At 42.8% G+C, this 17,777-nt stretch overlaps 1 protein-coding gene across 6 annotated transcripts in view; it reads right to left on the bottom strand.

Moving 5' to 3' along the window:
- prdm16 (PR domain containing 16) overlaps positions 1–17,777 on the bottom strand; it is a 173,936-nt gene that overhangs the window by 111,033 nt on the left and 45,126 nt on the right. For all 6 annotated transcript variants that reach the window (XM_017467078.3, XM_017467083.3, XM_017467079.3 and 3 more), the window contains exon 2: positions 7,383–7,732. In XM_017467078.3, the coding sequence (XP_017322567.1) occupies positions 7,383–7,732 (350 nt within the window). The remainder of the gene's footprint in view (positions 1–7,382; positions 7,733–17,777) is intronic.

Raw genomic sequence — 17,777 nt, 5'->3', positions numbered from 1 at the left:
ACCTACCTTTCAGCTGTAAGTAGACATGGCTGACCCGTTTTTTTTTTTTTTACTGGATTTCTTTCCAGTAAAAAGATCGATTCGACACTTTTCTCGGTTGTTTATTCTGGACCGTTATTTTACATAGTCGTTTTTTAGAGCAACACCTCGAATGTGATGAATAATGCTGAAAATGTTTCACATTTACAGGCGTGTTATGAGACACCGGGGATGTTGGAGTGTTGCTCTAACAAAGACATAGCCTTGGACTTGAAGTAACTTAGGAAATCCAACAGTCTGTCTCATTATGAATTTATTGCATTATGCATTATTCTGTATTGTTATCAAAGTTGGCAACTGGTTTAAAAAAAGGTAGTGCTTGTTATGAGCACCTTTCTTTTGTTCATTATCTTTAATACTACATGATATGTGATAGTAAAGAAAAAAAAACTGGATCAGGAAGGTACAGTATATAAAATCTGGATCAGGAAGGTACAGTATATACGCCAGTGGTTTCTGCCAGCCTCCGACTGTGAGTTTGATTAACTGTAGTAGAAGACGGTGAATAGTACAGCCGTGAGACAAATAGACGTTTCCAATGTGAAAATATCATTGTAATTAGCAACATAAACAACACTGACAAACGCCATCATTCAGAGCAGTGTAGAGCAGAGGTACTGTCTGCTGTGCCCTCGGGCCAAAAGAGCTGCTGATGGACCTATTCATCAACACCCACTCCTGAATGATGAAGACAGAGAGACAGACAGACAGAGAGAGAGACAGAGAGAGCGAGAGAGAGCACAGCAGACACTTCCACTGCGTTCCTCTACCCGAATTAGCCGTACGGCATTTATTTCTGAAATATACAAAAAAAAAAAAAGGTAGGAAAGTAAATAATAGGAAAACAACAACAAAGCCAGATCAGCTGAATTGAGTGACCCTAATTGCCCTATCCTCTATATAACTTTCATTAAAGCCCAAGATTAATTAACAGATGGGGGTAATTGGTTATTAACAAATGATAAGGCATCAGCGTGGTAATCGATCTTGACATTTAATTTGCTGCCTGCTTCCCCTGCTATCAATTACCATGTTCATGGGAATAACTGACAATGTTTACTCAGGTATTGCGACGCAAAACGGGCATTTTTCACAGCTCGGAGAAAGAAAAAAAAACGCTGCTTTGGTGTTTCTACAGTGACACGCACCATATGTTTAATATTAGATGTAATCTGTTCTAGTCAAGTGCTCCAAAAATGGGGAAAATTGGATTAAATTGGTTAATGGCATGTTTAAAACCTACCGAAAAACGAATGTGAATGGAAGATATTATGGGCCAGGGCAAAACTGTGGTTGTTTTTTTTTTATTTATTTTATTTTTTTTATCCTTCTTATTGCATGTAAACGCATTTCTTTAAATGACACAAAACCACATGACATGGATCTAGTCGATGGAGCAGGGAACAACCACAGCAAAGATATAAGTTTACGCTATGTGGGAAAGAGAGCGAGGATATTTACACGATGGGGATCATATGACCACCAGCGAAAAGGTTTTAGTTTCTATTTGGCCGTTTATTGAGATGTGTATTTCTATACAAGGTGTAAGGTGATGGTGGATTCGCATTCGCTCATTTAATAAAGCAACTTGGGAATATCGCGACTGAGTAATGCAACGCCTAATAAATAAAACGTGCAACGTTAGAGGAAGGACTAAAATCTCAAGAGATACTTTTGCGGTCACCCTTTCTCTTCCTCTCCCACGGCTCGTTCCCTATTGATTATTGTCACTGCTCGCCTCTATCAGAACTCCTCGATGTGTTCTTTGGCCTGTTTTCGAGATAAAAACGGTTCGTTTCACAAACAGATCGGACAAGCTGCGAACCGCGGGCGCTATCTCCACACGTGCTTGGCGGCTAAACGATCCCACACACACAAAGGTGGACAAACAGAGAGGTGAAAGGTAAGGTCAGGGGAGATAGTGCTGGGGCGTGGCGCACAAGCTGAGAGGGACGTTAGCGTGAGGACAAACAAAAGTCAACCACGGGCTGTCAAGGCAGGAACAGGACACAAAGGAATTCAGGTTGACCTATGAGGAGCAACCATGCAGAATAGAGCATCTGTCACGTATACCAAAGGTGCAAAGTGAACACATCCAATCCGGAGTATCGCTAAGTCAACAGCGTAGCAAATACAAGAAAACGCCAGGCAAGAGCAAGGGTTTTTTTTTTTTTTTTTTTTTCTTTTCGGTGGGATGAATAATGGCGATATGGAAAGGTACAAAAAAGCCATGAAGGCAAACAGAAAGTTTGCACTGCAGCAAAGTCATCAATAGGTCAAAGCTCTTTGAAGTCAAGAGGTAAAGAGATAGGTGACACAATAGAGAATGTGCCAGGGCATCAATCATGGGAGTTGAATGCATGAAACTCCAGCAGAACCTGACATGAACCAGAAAGGAATTAAAGTAGATAATTTCACAGAATTTCACTAAAGGGGCCTTTCTTCATACAAAAAAAAACAAAAAAACAACCAAACAAAACAATGCCCAAGACTTTTTTTGTTGTGCAGAAGTGAAAAAAAAAAAAAAAAACATGCACTCATACGCAAATTGTCCTGTCCATTGAGCACATGCAAATCCACTGGGCTACAGGCAACCTGTTCCTTCTCATTTACTGGGACAGAAAATGGCCCCTCGTTGTGCCTGTAAGAAGCTCTGCGGACTCATTTGTTCGCTAGTACCACGGGTGTCTTTAAGTTTTGCAGAGATGTGAATTCAAGCCACATCATTAATCTAGCTAACTAAGCAGAGTTCAGGGATAGTTACAGCAAGGCAAAGAGTCATCACCGTCGTTAGAGAAAATTTCAATCAAAACTCCGACACGCCTCGGCACACTGCAAGGGCATGGCGTATGTACACACCATTAATCTAGCTTTTGAAGAAATACCATCTCGGAGCTTTTGAGAGTCCCCCTCTGATTCACCCTGCTACATTGCCTCCTTTGTTTCACTGCTGAATGTGAGTGGGATGAATAAAGGCGTCTCTATCTCACTGCCCTGGCGAAATGAGATGTGTTACCTCTCATACGCTTGTACAGTAAATTAGATTACCGCTGAAAACATGCCTAACGACAGATCAAGATGTTACAACTGTGTGGGCTTCTAAGTGAAAGTATTCGTCGGAACACTTTGTTACAATCCCTATATTAGAAGGAATATTTACTAAATATAAAAGACATTCTCTTGGTAATGCAAAAAATGGTGTGAGGTAAATGCAAACACGATAAAAGTATGTTTGTAAGGTCTGGATTTAGGTACTGTATCTAAAGTTAGAACTCCACTATGCGGCTAAAGCAAGGAGTCAGGAGGACTAGCAATTGAAATGCCAACACTGCCATCCATGTTAACCACTCTTGGTTTGGCGAAGTTCAAAACGCGTCTGAGTTGACAGATAGTGTAAATATGATGGATAAAATGCCTTCTTTTGTTGCCAATACTACCAGGACTTTTGGCACCGGTTCTACGTTGACCAATGTGTTCCACTGGTTCAGTTTCTTGTACCTGCTCACCGAGAGAAAATGTCAGCATTGGCTATTGCTGACTGGTTAAAGCTCACCACATCACACAAGCTGCGCAGTTATATTTTCTTATATAACCTACGCAAACAAAAACATGTTCCGATGCAGTGTTTTTACGGCACAAACACTTCACGAACCAACAGAAAATACTTGTCTTTGTTCCGTGATCCGCATCCTGACCCTGCACTGTTGCCGACCCGCTCACAAAATGATACTGTCTTGGGATAACTGGATAACAGACACACAGACTGAGACACAAATGGTATCCCCTCTAGGTATATCTGAGCATGTGACACTAGATGGACACACGTAGTGACAGCGGTCCCCGACGGAGCCGAAATCACATAGACTAGACTTAGTGTCAAGATTCCACAATGCTCCCAAAACTTCTGTCGATACCATTACCAGAGCCAATGAACCCCTCTTACGATAACACACTGAACTATCAAGTCCATAAACCGACAGGGCCAGTGGCTACACACCTTCCTTCCTCCTGGGGCCCTTGCAGGAGTCTGAGGAACGGACCTGATTGAAACGGTGTGTGGCTGGGGCCAGTGTTTTATTATGTTGTGATAAAGGGAAGCATAATGGCTTTTAAATAGACGGCCTGTATCTCTTGTCTGTGCGCGAGCGGAGCCCCTGAGGCGAACAGGCGCGCAGATTGAGCTGTCCGTCTCGCTGAAATGAATCTGAGTTAACACCTCTTCAGTCAGGGACGGCACAGCCTGAGGGACAGACGGAGGAAGGCGTCCTCATCCACCTACAGCTGCCTTCGGTTTCATTAACCCACATCTCTGCGTGTTGCTGCCGTAGAGATACACACACACACACACACACACATATACGCACCTCCATGAGCAAAAAGGCTCTGAAGATTTTCAGACTTCGATATCAGAGTGTTTTGCGTGTGTGTGTGTGTGTGTGTGTGTGTGTGTCCTTCCAGTGTGTTCTAAATTCTTATCTATTTATACATGTGATGGTCTGGGAAACCCCTTGTAACTGTGTTTTTCTGCCAATAATATACTTTGACAGCGCTACTTTAAGAAAACAAAGCTATATTTCACCAAAATGTTACTTTCTAACCTCGCCTTAGCTGTCTGACTGCAACGGTCATGCGGGGTAACTCTTCAGATTGACAAACACTGTGTAAAAACCGTCAGTCTCGCCTAAAACCTTGCTAGCTTTTCACACTGTCATCACATTGCTGGAGTTTAACTGAACTGAAGCGACTGAATTCATCGGCGATTATTTCCTCACCCGTGAAGGAAACGCTCTACGTTCACGTCACGTGATGAAACAGACACCGGTGTAGATGAAGTTCCTCATCGACGGGAGAACTCACGTCCCATCGAAGATTTGCCAGTGATGATTATGCGTTCTCCTTTTTCACTTCTGCTGGTAACCGGATGCCGTAACGTTACGTCTGGTTAAGGTACATGCACGGCCGAAAATCTATTTCGGTTCAGCTCACTGATCCATTCGGTCGTCCTCGGTAACTGCTTTATCCTGGTAAGGGTCTCGGTGGGCCTATTCTGAGAACGCTGGGGCGTGAGGCATGTAGGAATACACCCTTGATACGATGCCAGGAGGTCCAGGGCAAAGCCTGTAGTTTTCAGAACTATAAATAGTAGCAAACGTCAAAATTTGACCATGTGAAGGGTTTTCCCAGGCCACCACACATACATAGCTGAGCCACATTTACAAACCACATCATGTCAGAAAATGCGAAGACGAGGATCGGATCTAGCGAGTAAACCCGTGGTCTAAATTCTGTTCTTCCCAAGGTGCAACTTATGAGGAGTTTTCAGCGTGTACAACCCAAAACCAACTCTCCTAACTGTGTGATTATCTGGTTGCTCACTGTGGCTCTGCTGTAATCCAGTTCTATTAACACCTCTGACCCAGTGCTGTTAGACCTACTCCTCTCTCCACACTGTCTATTTGTCTAAGGGCGCTGACGTAGTCTAGTCCATCTCCTCTGGGAGTCCTGCGATGGCTATCCATGCCCGACTGTTATGACTATCCCCGATAAGAGCTCTGGCCCCTCTCGCCATGCTGAGCAATAGACACAGGCAGGGTTTTCTTTCATTCTGCCAATTTTCCTATGTGTGCGTCTTTCTTTTCACTTTATTTTTCATTGCTTGTTTTTTTTTTTTCTTGGCGTAATGCCCTAAAATTTAATGCCTGTTGTAGCTATTGTAGAGATGAGGCTTTTATTGAAAGCTACCATACAGCTCTAATAAATTCTCAGAACAAAGAAAAAAAATGGAAAAATAATGAGTTTAAAACCAAAAAAAAAAAAAAAAAAGAATCATAAAATGAGGCGACGGGATTTTACACACTGTCTTCACCCAATTTCCGGCAGCTGCCGGCAAGTATCACTTTTATAGATGGTTTGCCACAGATGGGCCAACAGATGTCTCTCTGGTCTTCAACAAGTGTGTGAGAGCAGTGTGTCTATGTGTTCGTATGCGTGGCTGTGTGTGTGTGTGCGCATAGTGTGCAGAATCTCATCGATGTGCTCTTTGTCAATCGTTACGCTGTCGAGTGGAGCCTTGAGAGTGCTCCTTATAAAAAGTAAAGCGAAAGTACTTGAGCGCATAAACTGGGGCTGAAATCTGAGCATTGTGTCAGGGAGACACACAGACAGGCTTTTTCCTGGGGCCGGATCCTGATGAGCACCATTAGCGGCGAATCCAAGCCAATGCGGCCTAAGAGGGAGATTGTAGTTTTTGGAGTCGAGCCCTGGGCGCGTCAAGAGTCTAGTCAAAATGCGGGGGAGAAAAGAAAAAAAAAAATGCTGCTCATAGCACGCGTTGACTAAATGTCAGTTGCATCTCAGAAGATGAATCAAACAGAGTCAAACAGGAAGAAAGGAATCAAGTATGTTTGTAATAATCTAAAAGGGACCATGAAAAAACTCAATATCATCAAGAAGATGCCACAGTAAGAGAACTTGCTCTCTGCATGTTGTGTTGATGGTGTTTCTCTTCTTTCAGTACGAGCTCACGTATTCAGAAGAGGGCAGTTAGCGCTTTCCTCTGAGTGTGTGTTCAGTCCAGCCCTGAGCAGCATTTCAAGAAGATGCGATTGCTGGCCTCATGTGTCTCAGAGGAAGTATGCGCAAGCCTGCTGTGAGATAGGGGACTGGATAATGGGTGGGAACTGAGAATGACTAAAAACAGAAAAAGGGTAGAGTAAAATTAAACAAAAGAAAATGAAAAAAGAAACACAGAGAGCTGGAGACCGAGAGAGAGAGAGGTACAGAAGAGAGTCTTGGTCATGTGGGAGCAGGAAAACATTACCGAGGGCACTAACAATCTTCGCGGTGCAACGTCAATATCCCCTGATGTCATGCTGAAAATGAAAACGAATAGTTCAATACAGCGCCATGCAAATGCTACGCGTCTTCCATTTCTCTGTATCGTGTGGCGTGACCAAATGGGCGCACTCGGATGGATATAGGGGGCGGGGGGAAAAAAACGATCTCTTCTGTAATCAGGACTTTGCCGACCGACATCAAATGACATTGTGGAAAACGTCGGGAAGGCCAAAGAAAAGAGCACAAGATTGACATCGGATCCGTGTAGGATACGCACCAGGAATAAGTTCTTAATGTTTGCTCTGTATTTCTTTCTTTCCCACAGACGAGGAGCTAATCACACTAGGACAAGATTCACTTACCTTAGCCGCAAGTCCTTTAGTGGGCCTCCTATGTACAGTATCTACAGCTTTGCATCTCCATAATCACATTTCATAACAATTTGAAAGCTTTAAATGGTGCCTACTCGTTTTTCTACATGTATTATTTGTACAGTTTGTACCTACCTCCCATCCATAAGTGGTCTCTTTGACGGTGGCGCTGTGCAGCCCGTGGAACGGTCCGAAGCGTTCGCCCATCCCGATTCTGGTTTTGGCCCAGATGCCAAGGCCAGCACCTGGCACGGAGGACTCGCGCAGCTCCAGGTGGGCGGGGATGGGAATGTCATCGGGAATGTAGACAGGCACCTCATAGGGTGAGCCTTCTTTTGGGGTGAAGTCTTCATTGTTGGGCTGGGGCGAGGCAGGGCCCATGGCGATCGGAGACATGACACTGTCCTCCGTCTCCTCCTCTGCACTCTCACCCGCTGCAGCGTTCAGCTCTGTGTCGTACATGCTGTCTACTGCCTCGCTATCATCTGAAACAACACAACCAAGGAAAATCATCGTCATCGTCAGCAGTGTGCACATCCAGCATATCAATAATGGTCATGTTATTTTTAAATTAAATAATCAATTGCTATTTCCATGATATAACTTCTACACAGATCTCCTGCGGCAAAAAAAATAACCTTATTTCCATGATATAACTTCTACACAGATCTCCTGCAGCAAAAAATAAACATTATTTCCATTATATAACTTCTACACAGATCTCCTGCAGCAAAAAAATAAACATTATTTCCATGATATAACTTCTACACAGATCTCCTGTGGAAAAAATAAGGCTTATTTCCATTATATAACTTCTACACAGATCTCCTGCAACAAATACCAGCAAGTGTCCATGTTCAACACCATTCCTTCACATTAGAGCAATATATGTAGCAATCGTCTTTTGACTGGTCTTCTCCAAACCCGTGAAGATGGAAAACCGAAGGCTTTTGAAATGACTCTCAGCTCCATTCCAGCCTGCTTCTGGCGTTTGTTCCACTCAATCACAGCCACTACCATTTCCTGTCTGATCGTCTTACAGATAATAAGACCAAATGACCGTGTGGTCTGACGCCATGGCCAGTCATCTTCAACCACTCAGATAGTCACCTATGTTTATTGTCATTCTGGGCCTGACAGAGTAATTGTGGTATTTAGCCGTCGTGGTTATGGAGGTAAAAGCTGATCGTTAAGGCCAGAAGCCATGAAGTTGCTCAAGATACCCGCCAGAGATTTCTTCAAGGCACATTTTTGCTGCTAGCCGAGCTTTGAGAAAGAAACCTAAAGCAACTTGAATAACTTGTCAAGTATAAGGAGAGCAACCACCTCCACAACTCGCCTTATCTTTTATACCCCAGCTGCAGCTGTATTACTTTCACTGGAGATGGGGATTACAAACGCAACAGCTACTTTCAGTTGTGTCCATGACAACAGCCATGCCAGTGCACACGTATTGACTCAGTGTAATTTGTAGAAGCACCAGTGCAGTTTGCTATCCAAACACAGGACCAGCAATCAGAGCTAACTAGGCCGCAATTACGCCAGGAGTGCTTCCAATCAGCCACGACTCAGCCCCTTTGTGAGCGCTGCCAAGAACACAACTTTATTGCTCTGAACTGTTTCCTTTCAATTTGAAATGCTATTTACTCATAAGCAACATAAACCAAGCTGTGAATATATATATATATATATATATATATATATATATATATATATATATATATATATATATATATATATATATATATATATGAAATGCAATCATTCCTGAACAAGGCTAAGGTGAACCAGTCTGAAAGCTTTTCCGGGTAATTTCACATGCAGACAAACACAGCTGTAAACATCAGGAAAACAGCATGATGCATGTGCAGTTCAACAAGAAAGAATTAATTTGTTGAGTCGTTGTTTCTGGCTATCTTCTAGGGGAAATTTTTGATAAAGCTATCCAGTTGTGCTCATAAATAAACACACCCCCTGCAGAATCTGCAAAATGTTCATCATTTAAAATCAAATAAAAAAGAGATCATAAAAATTGCATTTTGTGTTTATTTAGTCCTGCCCTGAATAAGCTATTTCACATAACAGATTTTTACACAACACACAATAATAACTGAATTTACCCAAATTAACCAGTTCAAATGTTTGCATACTCTTGATTCTTAATACTGTGTGTCGTTACCGGGATTATCAACAACTGTGTTTATGTTTTGTGAGAGTTGTTCATGAGTCCCTTGTTTATCCTGAGCAGTTAAACTGTCCACTGTTCTTCAGAGAAATCCTCCAGGTCCTGCACATTCTTTGCTTTTCCAGCATCTTCTGCATATTTGACCCCTTTCCAACAATTTAGATCTTTAGACAAAATAATAAGAGTTTACACTGATCAGCCTGATCAAAAGTTTACCCTTTTGAGCATCAGTGAATGTTTGCACCTTATGTAATAGTTGTGTACGAGTCCCTCAGTTGTCCTCAGTGTGAAAAGATGGATCTCAACATTATATAGCCAATGTTGGAAAGGTCTCAAATATGCAGAAGATGCTGGAAAAGCAAAGAATGTGCAGGACCTGGAGGATTTTTCTGAAGAACAGTGGACAGTTTAACTGCTCAGGACAAACAAGGGACTCATGAACAACTATCAGATCACAAAAAAAACAGTCGTGGATCATCCAGGTAATGACAGTCAGTATTAAGAACCGAGCATGTGTAAACTTTTAAACTGGGTAATTTGTGTAAATTCACTTATTATTGTGTCTTGTGGATTATATGTGAACATCTGTTAGGTGAAATAGCTTATTCAGGGCCATACTAAATAAAAAACTAATTATTAACATTTTGCAGATTCTGCCAGGGGTGTGTAAATTTATGAGCACAACCATATATTCACTAGTATTGCTCTTAACATGCCTTGTTATTTTTTTTTTCGTATATGTCAGAGAAAATATGTAACAGTTAAGGAATTAATAGACACTAAATTGTGAATACTGGTGACAACGCCTCCCGAACACAAGGATCCTGACAGATCCAGGAAATTTATCTTATAAAAACCCAACCATAAAAAAAAAAATGCAAGAGCTTTAAAAAGAGATCCTGCGTCATCCTGTGATTCCGAGGGAAAAGAAAAACGTTTTACCAATTTCTTTAATGATCAGACTTCACTGGAGTCTCAGACCAGTCAGGCAATTAACATGAAGAACATGTGGCCTAGTAGTAGCTTCTCCTTTTCACAGATCAATTAAAATTTTACAACCATAGCCTATCTGGTGCTGTTTGCAAATCAAAAGTGTTTTCAAGCCCATTAAACCTCTTTTCCTTTTTTTTCCCCCTCCCCCCTTCCCGTTCTTTGGCGTCTGACCCATCGAGTACAGTTTTCAACAAGCAAAGACAGGGTTGGAAAATCTATTAAATACTTCAGTTAAAGAGGCCTGCAGAAATGCGCACTAAAAGCGAGCGATGTAAAATGGCGTATGTATTCGAGAGGCCAAAGCGTAACGCGCAAGACATCGTTTGCGATGAAAAAAACCCACCCCTGACGTGTTTAACCAGCTCTTACGCCTGCGCGTTAAGAACACGTTTCTGAGAGCGGCCTTGTCCGTACGAAGACGGAATGAAAACTCGTCCGTTCTGCTGTGTTTTCACCAGGGTCTCCGTGACGGTGAGGACTCGATTGGACTTGGGCGAAAAAGCGAAGGGGGAAAAGATTTTCGAGGAACGCAAAAGCTGACATTTTAAACCGAGTTACTTTGGCAGGAGTTTATGTTATGATGTTAACGCTGTCTCCTGGAGGTATTTGGATGGGAGAAGAGAGAGACAGATAGTGCCTTCCTCTGTGCCTCTCTATGTTTTCTCTCCCCCTCATACTGAACTATTTATCCTGATTACACCAGGCCGCCATCATTAATTCGCACCTTGGGGGTCCTGATCTCCTGCGAACTCTGGCCACAATGAGGCGCTTGTTCAGTTTTGTTATTCCAATGGAAACTACCGTGCGGCCCGGCCCCGCCACATGAAGGCATCAGATTTATTTGATAAATGGTAAAAAAAAAAAGCGACGCTTTTAAACGGCGCCCTTTGTTGTCGTCAGGAGAGACACTGACACGCATGTACGCACATGCAAACACACACGCAGGGAGCTCCTTTGCTCTTCCTGAACTTCTGGGCTTTAACGGCTCTCTATGGGAAGAGTTCAGGCAGTGTGTCAAAGGAACAGATTTTCAAAAAGATTCCATTACACGCGCTGGCATTTTCAGTGATGTGTTAATACTAGGGGAAAGGGAATTATCAGCACCGAGTGCATTCATTTGAAATGAGTGTAAAATTTAAAACATATATTTATTTCATTTTTTTTATGGTAAGAATAAGGCAACCGGGTGTAGTTTCTTCTCCGTCTGAACCCTGCACTTTTGTGTTTGGAGATGCCCTGCGCTCAATGAGATGTGAACGAGGGATCCTGCGCTCAAATAAACAGCCTGATCTCAGGAGCTCTGGCATTTCTCCATACTCCCTACTGGAGCGGAAACCATCATATTTAGGACGAGAACATCTTTTTCTTTTGCACACGTGACGTCAGTGGTGCGATCAATGGTTGAAGTCATAACCTCGGGCTCTATTTTTTTTGTTTTGTTCTAGTATTCAGCAAATTGCTCTTCTTTGTGAAGGTGATTTGTCAACACCAAGTAATTTTTATAATACAAATTGTGTGTTAGGCCAAAGAAAGGAAAATACAGCTCTGCCTCAGAAAGGGGTGGGGGGTGGGGTGGGGGGGGGCGTATTTCTGGTAGCAAAGTTATTCAGACGTGCCATGTGGTCCATTATTCTACCCTTGCACTTAATAATCCAGAAATGTGGTCCCACTTACAGAATTACTGCCATCAACAGGAGCCCTTTTTTTTTTTTTTTTTTTTTTTTTTTTTTATACCTGTTCCACTTTAATCAGAACTTTGATGATTTTATCTGGACTCAAAACTCTGCACTCGTTTTAATGTAGGAAGAAAAAAAAAGTGTGTGCCAGTAAAAATCAAACACGCACAAGCGCGCGCACACACACACACACACACACACTCATACACAAGGCGAGGAGGGATGAAATTGTGTGATCTTTTCCATGGCACAGTTATTTCGATTGACGCAAGAGCACGTTTGGAAAAGCAGGCGCGAGGGACAGTTCGCTAGATTACCGAGTACGCGTTCCAGAAACCTGCGCTGTTTCCCCTTGTAAAAGCAGCAGGGATTGTTTCCAAGTAACACTTAAAGTAGCAATATTGCCTCTCCAGTGAGGTGAGAGCCATGGGGCAGATTGAAACCAGGGGAGTTCCCTCATGCGTGTGCATTCAAAATGCCCTTAGTGTTTCAGATGCTCCTTATGGAGAGGCAAATCCTAAAATCTGTGAAGCGAAATACAGTGCGTAGACACACACAAACACACACACACATGGTCAGTGTGTCTGTGTATACAGTGTCCAAGCCAGTGCAAACTCAGAGTGTGTGCAGCCTCTCTCCACCTCATCTGCCGGAGGAAGACAAACTGGCTGCAGAAAGTGCTAAAGGAATTGACCTTGACCACTGCGGCTGTTTGAACAGTCGATACACAATAAGTGCTAAAGGACCGTGGCCGAGCTGTCGAGCCCGCAGCCGCGCTACAGCCTGCCAGCGCTAGCAGAGCTGAAAGTGAAAAATTCCACGACCTTGCTAACGACCCGACGTAGAGAACGTGTTACTGTGTACTGTTATAACCCACGCGTTCACGCTGAATTGCAGCAGGTAAAGAATAAAACACTTCAGAGTGACCGTTAGAGAAAAATAATCGACGAAAGGACGATTATTCGTGATTCGAAGCAGAGTCGCTTTGAAGGTACCGCCCCAAGTCGATTCTTTTCCAATAAAAACATGTGCCACAAGTGTTATTAATAAACCACACCTTAAACATTTTTAGAAGGTTATCCTAACAGTTATTGTTCATTGAAACCAAAACAGTTCCTCTTATAGCAGCTCTAAACATATAAACATGGTCGTTCCCTCCCCAGCCTCTTTTCTTCTCTCTGCTCTTATTAATTAGACAAAAATAAATGAATATTAAAGCTTGTCACGTTAACAGAATAACAGGAAGACAAGAATCTCATTTGATTTTTACACAGTGTAAAACAACATCACTAGCTTTGGGAATAATTCTCATAACGATTAGCTGGTTTTTTTTTGTTTTTTTTTGCACACTGTGATGAACTAAAAATGATTCGAGAGGAGAAAACCCCACCGAGCTGTAAGATAGCTCTATTCGTGGCGCTGTGATCCGTGGCAAGATTTGTAACACCTATTGCGTTTAATAGATGCATGTCATTAGAAGGCTTAAAGAGTCTCAACACAAAGCCTAATCAGTTACCACAATCATATTAGGGCCTGCAGGAGTGAGACGACATGCGTGCGTGTGTGAGAGAAAGAGAGAGAGAAAGAGCATGTGCTGCTCCTGTCAGGCTCCTGATTGCCATCCTAGTCTGCGGCTCTCCCTGGGGAGTATCACGAGACCTTGCGCAGACATTTATTAACACGACAGATTAATAGCGCTTGGGAAAAGACATTTTCACTAACATGATAAATATTAATAATAATCAATACTAACTTACATTTGCCAAATTGAGTCACAGACATCACATAGGGAAAGGAGGACAGAGTGGGGGAGAGAGGGAGAGAGAGCACCAGAAGGCTGGTTTGCTAATAAATGCCAGAAGGCTTCAGCCTGGGTAATGACAGAACAGCATATGCTCCACACACTCTGAAAGTGCTGCTGCTCTTACTGGAGTGGAGCATGGCCTTGACTGGCACTGCTTGTAAATCATTACTATTAATAAAATAATACCACAGATTTTTTCAATCGTTGCCTTGTTTTATCTATGCGAATCATGAAAGATTAAAGCATATATATATATATATATATATATATATATATATATATATATATATATATATATATAAGAGCTCACTGTTTAATCCAAAACAACTCTAATAGTCATGATGCACATGGAGCATTTTAAGTGCGTACTTGTGCAACTGCCCCACTTTCAGCACGGTTTAGCTGTGTAAAGGAAACTCACTGAGGTGAGCAGTCCACTTCATCACTACTCCATTTTTTTTTTCTCTGCGCTCTGACTTGGCTTCACCTCTTTTCCGCTCTCTCTCTCTCTCGCGCGCGCGCGCGCGTTTCCTCAGGCCTCTACCGTTCCTGAGCTTCAGTGGCCACATTACCATTTTACCCTCGGGCTGAGCACGCAGCCTCACACAGCCGGACCAGTGACAGCTTATTCAGGAACAAATTCGACCTTTCCCCTCTCCCTTTACTCCGACTCTCCTGCCTCCCTCCGTAAGAATTCAAATTTGTTTGCACTTCCCAAATGCGCTCGGAGGAAACGCCGCTGCTCGTATTTAATTGCAAGGCTTACACAGCCCTCTCTGTGGAAAAGAAGTCGGGGGTGGACGAGGGCTGCCCAGAACTGTAACTGAACACTTGTCTAACTGAGCACTTCGCTAATGGGGCTAAAGGGACTACAGCAAGTAGACTGCGACTACCTCAGCACTATTATACAAGCATACATCAGAAGCATGTGGGTTGTTTGTTTTTAAAAGAGGAAACTCGGTAAAAGAAGTGTACAAGTTCCCATCCGAGCTAAAAGAGGTGTCCCGGCGGTTCCTGTATTAAAACAGCTTCGTTTAGCGACCTACTGGGAATTGCAGCACAGGGGAAAGAGAAGGGGGGTGAATGCATTCGTTTTTATTAAAAGGAAAAGCCATTGGTTTGGCCTGCAACGGTATCTGAGTGGGGGAAATGATTTTCACCTCTGGCACAGGGAGCACTCCCTGGCTATACATCACCCGATTACTCTTCGACTGGCCCCGGTCTTAGTCATTAGCTAGTGAATTAACGACAATCCACCATGCTATTAATCACACTGACAAAAGTGTTAGCATGCCACCGACTTGCTGCCGCACGGGGACACGAGCAAGGGGGGGTTGTTGGAGAGGGAACGGCAGAGAGAGAGAAAGAGGAATGGAGTAAATTGGGGTAGAGGATGGAGGAGTACAGTGTGGAAGAGCTGATAAACAGCAAAAAAAAAAAAAAAAAAGAGGACAGAATGAAATAATGGAGATGAATGAAGGAGTAGACTGTGGACTGGAATCACCTGAGCACTTGCACATGGCTGCTTTTCACAATCCTCTGACTGCTTAAATATCCACCCACCCCACCCCTCATGCGAGGCTTTAAAAATGCTGACTCGCCAAACGAGGTATTTGAGGACATATGACAGAATTTGTGTAATTCTTAACCCGGTGGGTTCAGGTGTTCACACCTGATGAAATCAAATGCTTCATGGTGTTTAATCTGAACGCTCGTAATAGAACACCAAAGAAACTGCATCCTGAAGTTACAGGAAAAACGTAAAGCGCTGTCACTGGAGACTCCTTCCAATAAATGATACACAAACGTCTAACAGAAAATCGAACCTCTTTGTTATTGAAAAGTATGTGTGTATATATATATTTATTGTATTTATACTTCATGCCAATGTGTGAAGGAAACCCAAAGCATGATGTCTTCTCATTTCTTAATTGAGTCTGTCTCAGCGAGGCTTTTTTATGTGTGTGGACTCAGGCGAGCAGGTCAAGTGAATTAGGCGAGGTCGCTCAATAAGCCGGCCGCAGCACTAACCTGGCTAATCACGCTGTTCTGGCTCATTGAGCAGTCAGACTTGAGCTAAAGGAGCGCAGGCTGGGGGCCGGACCGAGGCGCTGGGAGCTGAAAGAACACACTCTCGATGGAACCACTTTCGTTCAACAGTCTTTCTCTCCTCACGCTTGTCCTTCCCCTCTCTCTCTCTCTCTCTCTCTCTCCTCTATCTCTGTCTCACATATTGCACGCCTCTCTCTCACTCGCTCCTATAACCGGCATTCGTAAATCACTAATCCAGCTGAGGATGACATTTATGGAGAAGTGACCACTCTATGGAAAGGCGGCTACATGAAATGTCACGGGGAAGGGAGACACTGTTACTCTCTTATAGCGGAGAGATGGGAAAGCTGTTTTATTCATCGCACTCCTCCTTCACCGCAGGCCAGTGAAGCTAATAAATAATACAATAAAATGGAACAGGGATTCGTCAGAAGCCTGGAAACACAACTATACCTGACTGAAGTCCAGAACACAGTAAAGCAGACGCAGCTTAAGCAACTGCAATAAAGCCACTGAAACAACTTCGAAAATAACTTTACAGCAGATTATATTGTCAGTAAATGTTCACTGTCACAAAAAAAGCTATCAGCACAAGTTTCTTGTGTTAGCACTAACACTCGTCATGCGATTAATGACTTAATGCAGTTCCCTACATTAACATCAACTTAAGCCATGATGTATATGAGAAAATATTTGCCAAAAACACAGTTAAAAAATAAATAAATAAATAAATAGTAATCCAGTACATCTGCTAAACTAGCATGATATTTCTTTCTTCTGATTCGCAGTAGCACTTCCTCCACCCTTTATTTGATGTATTTAGTCTGTCAAAATTTTACACAGGGAAATAAAAAGGCTAGAAAGCCAGAGGCTTCCAAATTAAGCAAACGCCACATTTGATTAAACGACTATTAAGTGTCCGTATTGTGTTCTGTTTCAAGCACGGCTAATCCACTTACGATCAAATCTAGTTTCATTTAATCCAGGATAGTTTCACTGCGTGTCAGAACCCACTACGTTCCTATAGTATGATCTACTCAGACTGAATGGCCTGAGTTACTACACAGGCTGAGCTGAAAGCTGGATTGATTTGCTTATCCTTTATGCGGTGTTTTCTTGTCATAGAGCACAACTGGAAAGCGTAAGGGACAAATGTTAAAAATGTTTGGGAGGTGGGGGAGTAAATATGATTTTATTAATGTAATTAAGAATAATATGTTGCAAAAAAAACATTGATCAAAACGTATTTTTTCTTATTACTCAGATTTTTCCTTTACAAAAGCAACAATGGCAAAAAAAATCAATAAATCTATCAATCCGTTTCGATTTCCCCTGTTGAGTACCAAGCCGGGGCAGAACTCTTGGCATTAGTAGTTCTGTGCAAAAGGAAGCCATGTTGTTCTACAGGGGGAAGGAAGCAGGGAAACAGATGCTTCGGCATAGCGAATGGTGACAAGTGCGTTGGAGAACAATGCAGCCAGCTCTCCAGCACAACAGACCTGAGAACCAAGCCGAGTAACAATCAGCTGCTATACAATGCTCGATACCCTCCCGGCAAACAATGAGTCTGGCCCCAAGAATTCTGGGAAAGGGGCTCCGGCCCGCTTCTCCAGCCTGATGGGCCACCCGTGCTGTTAGCCACCTGAGACTGCATGGTGCCACCTCGCCATGTTCGGATCGTTTCAGAAAAGTCGCTGCGGTGCATTTAAAAACAACTCGATTTGCTGTAGTAATAATTACAATTATTAAAAATAAATAAATAAAAACGCATGCGAGTGTAGTACTGTGCTCGTGAAAAACTCAAAACTGCTGTGAACACA

This window comes from Ictalurus punctatus, chromosome 5, assembly GCF_001660625.3.
Source record: "Ictalurus punctatus breed USDA103 chromosome 5, Coco_2.0, whole genome shotgun sequence".
NCBI lineage: Eukaryota > Metazoa > Chordata > Actinopteri > Siluriformes > Ictaluridae > Ictalurus > Ictalurus punctatus.
This window is presented reverse-complemented; position numbering and strand designations above follow the sequence as displayed.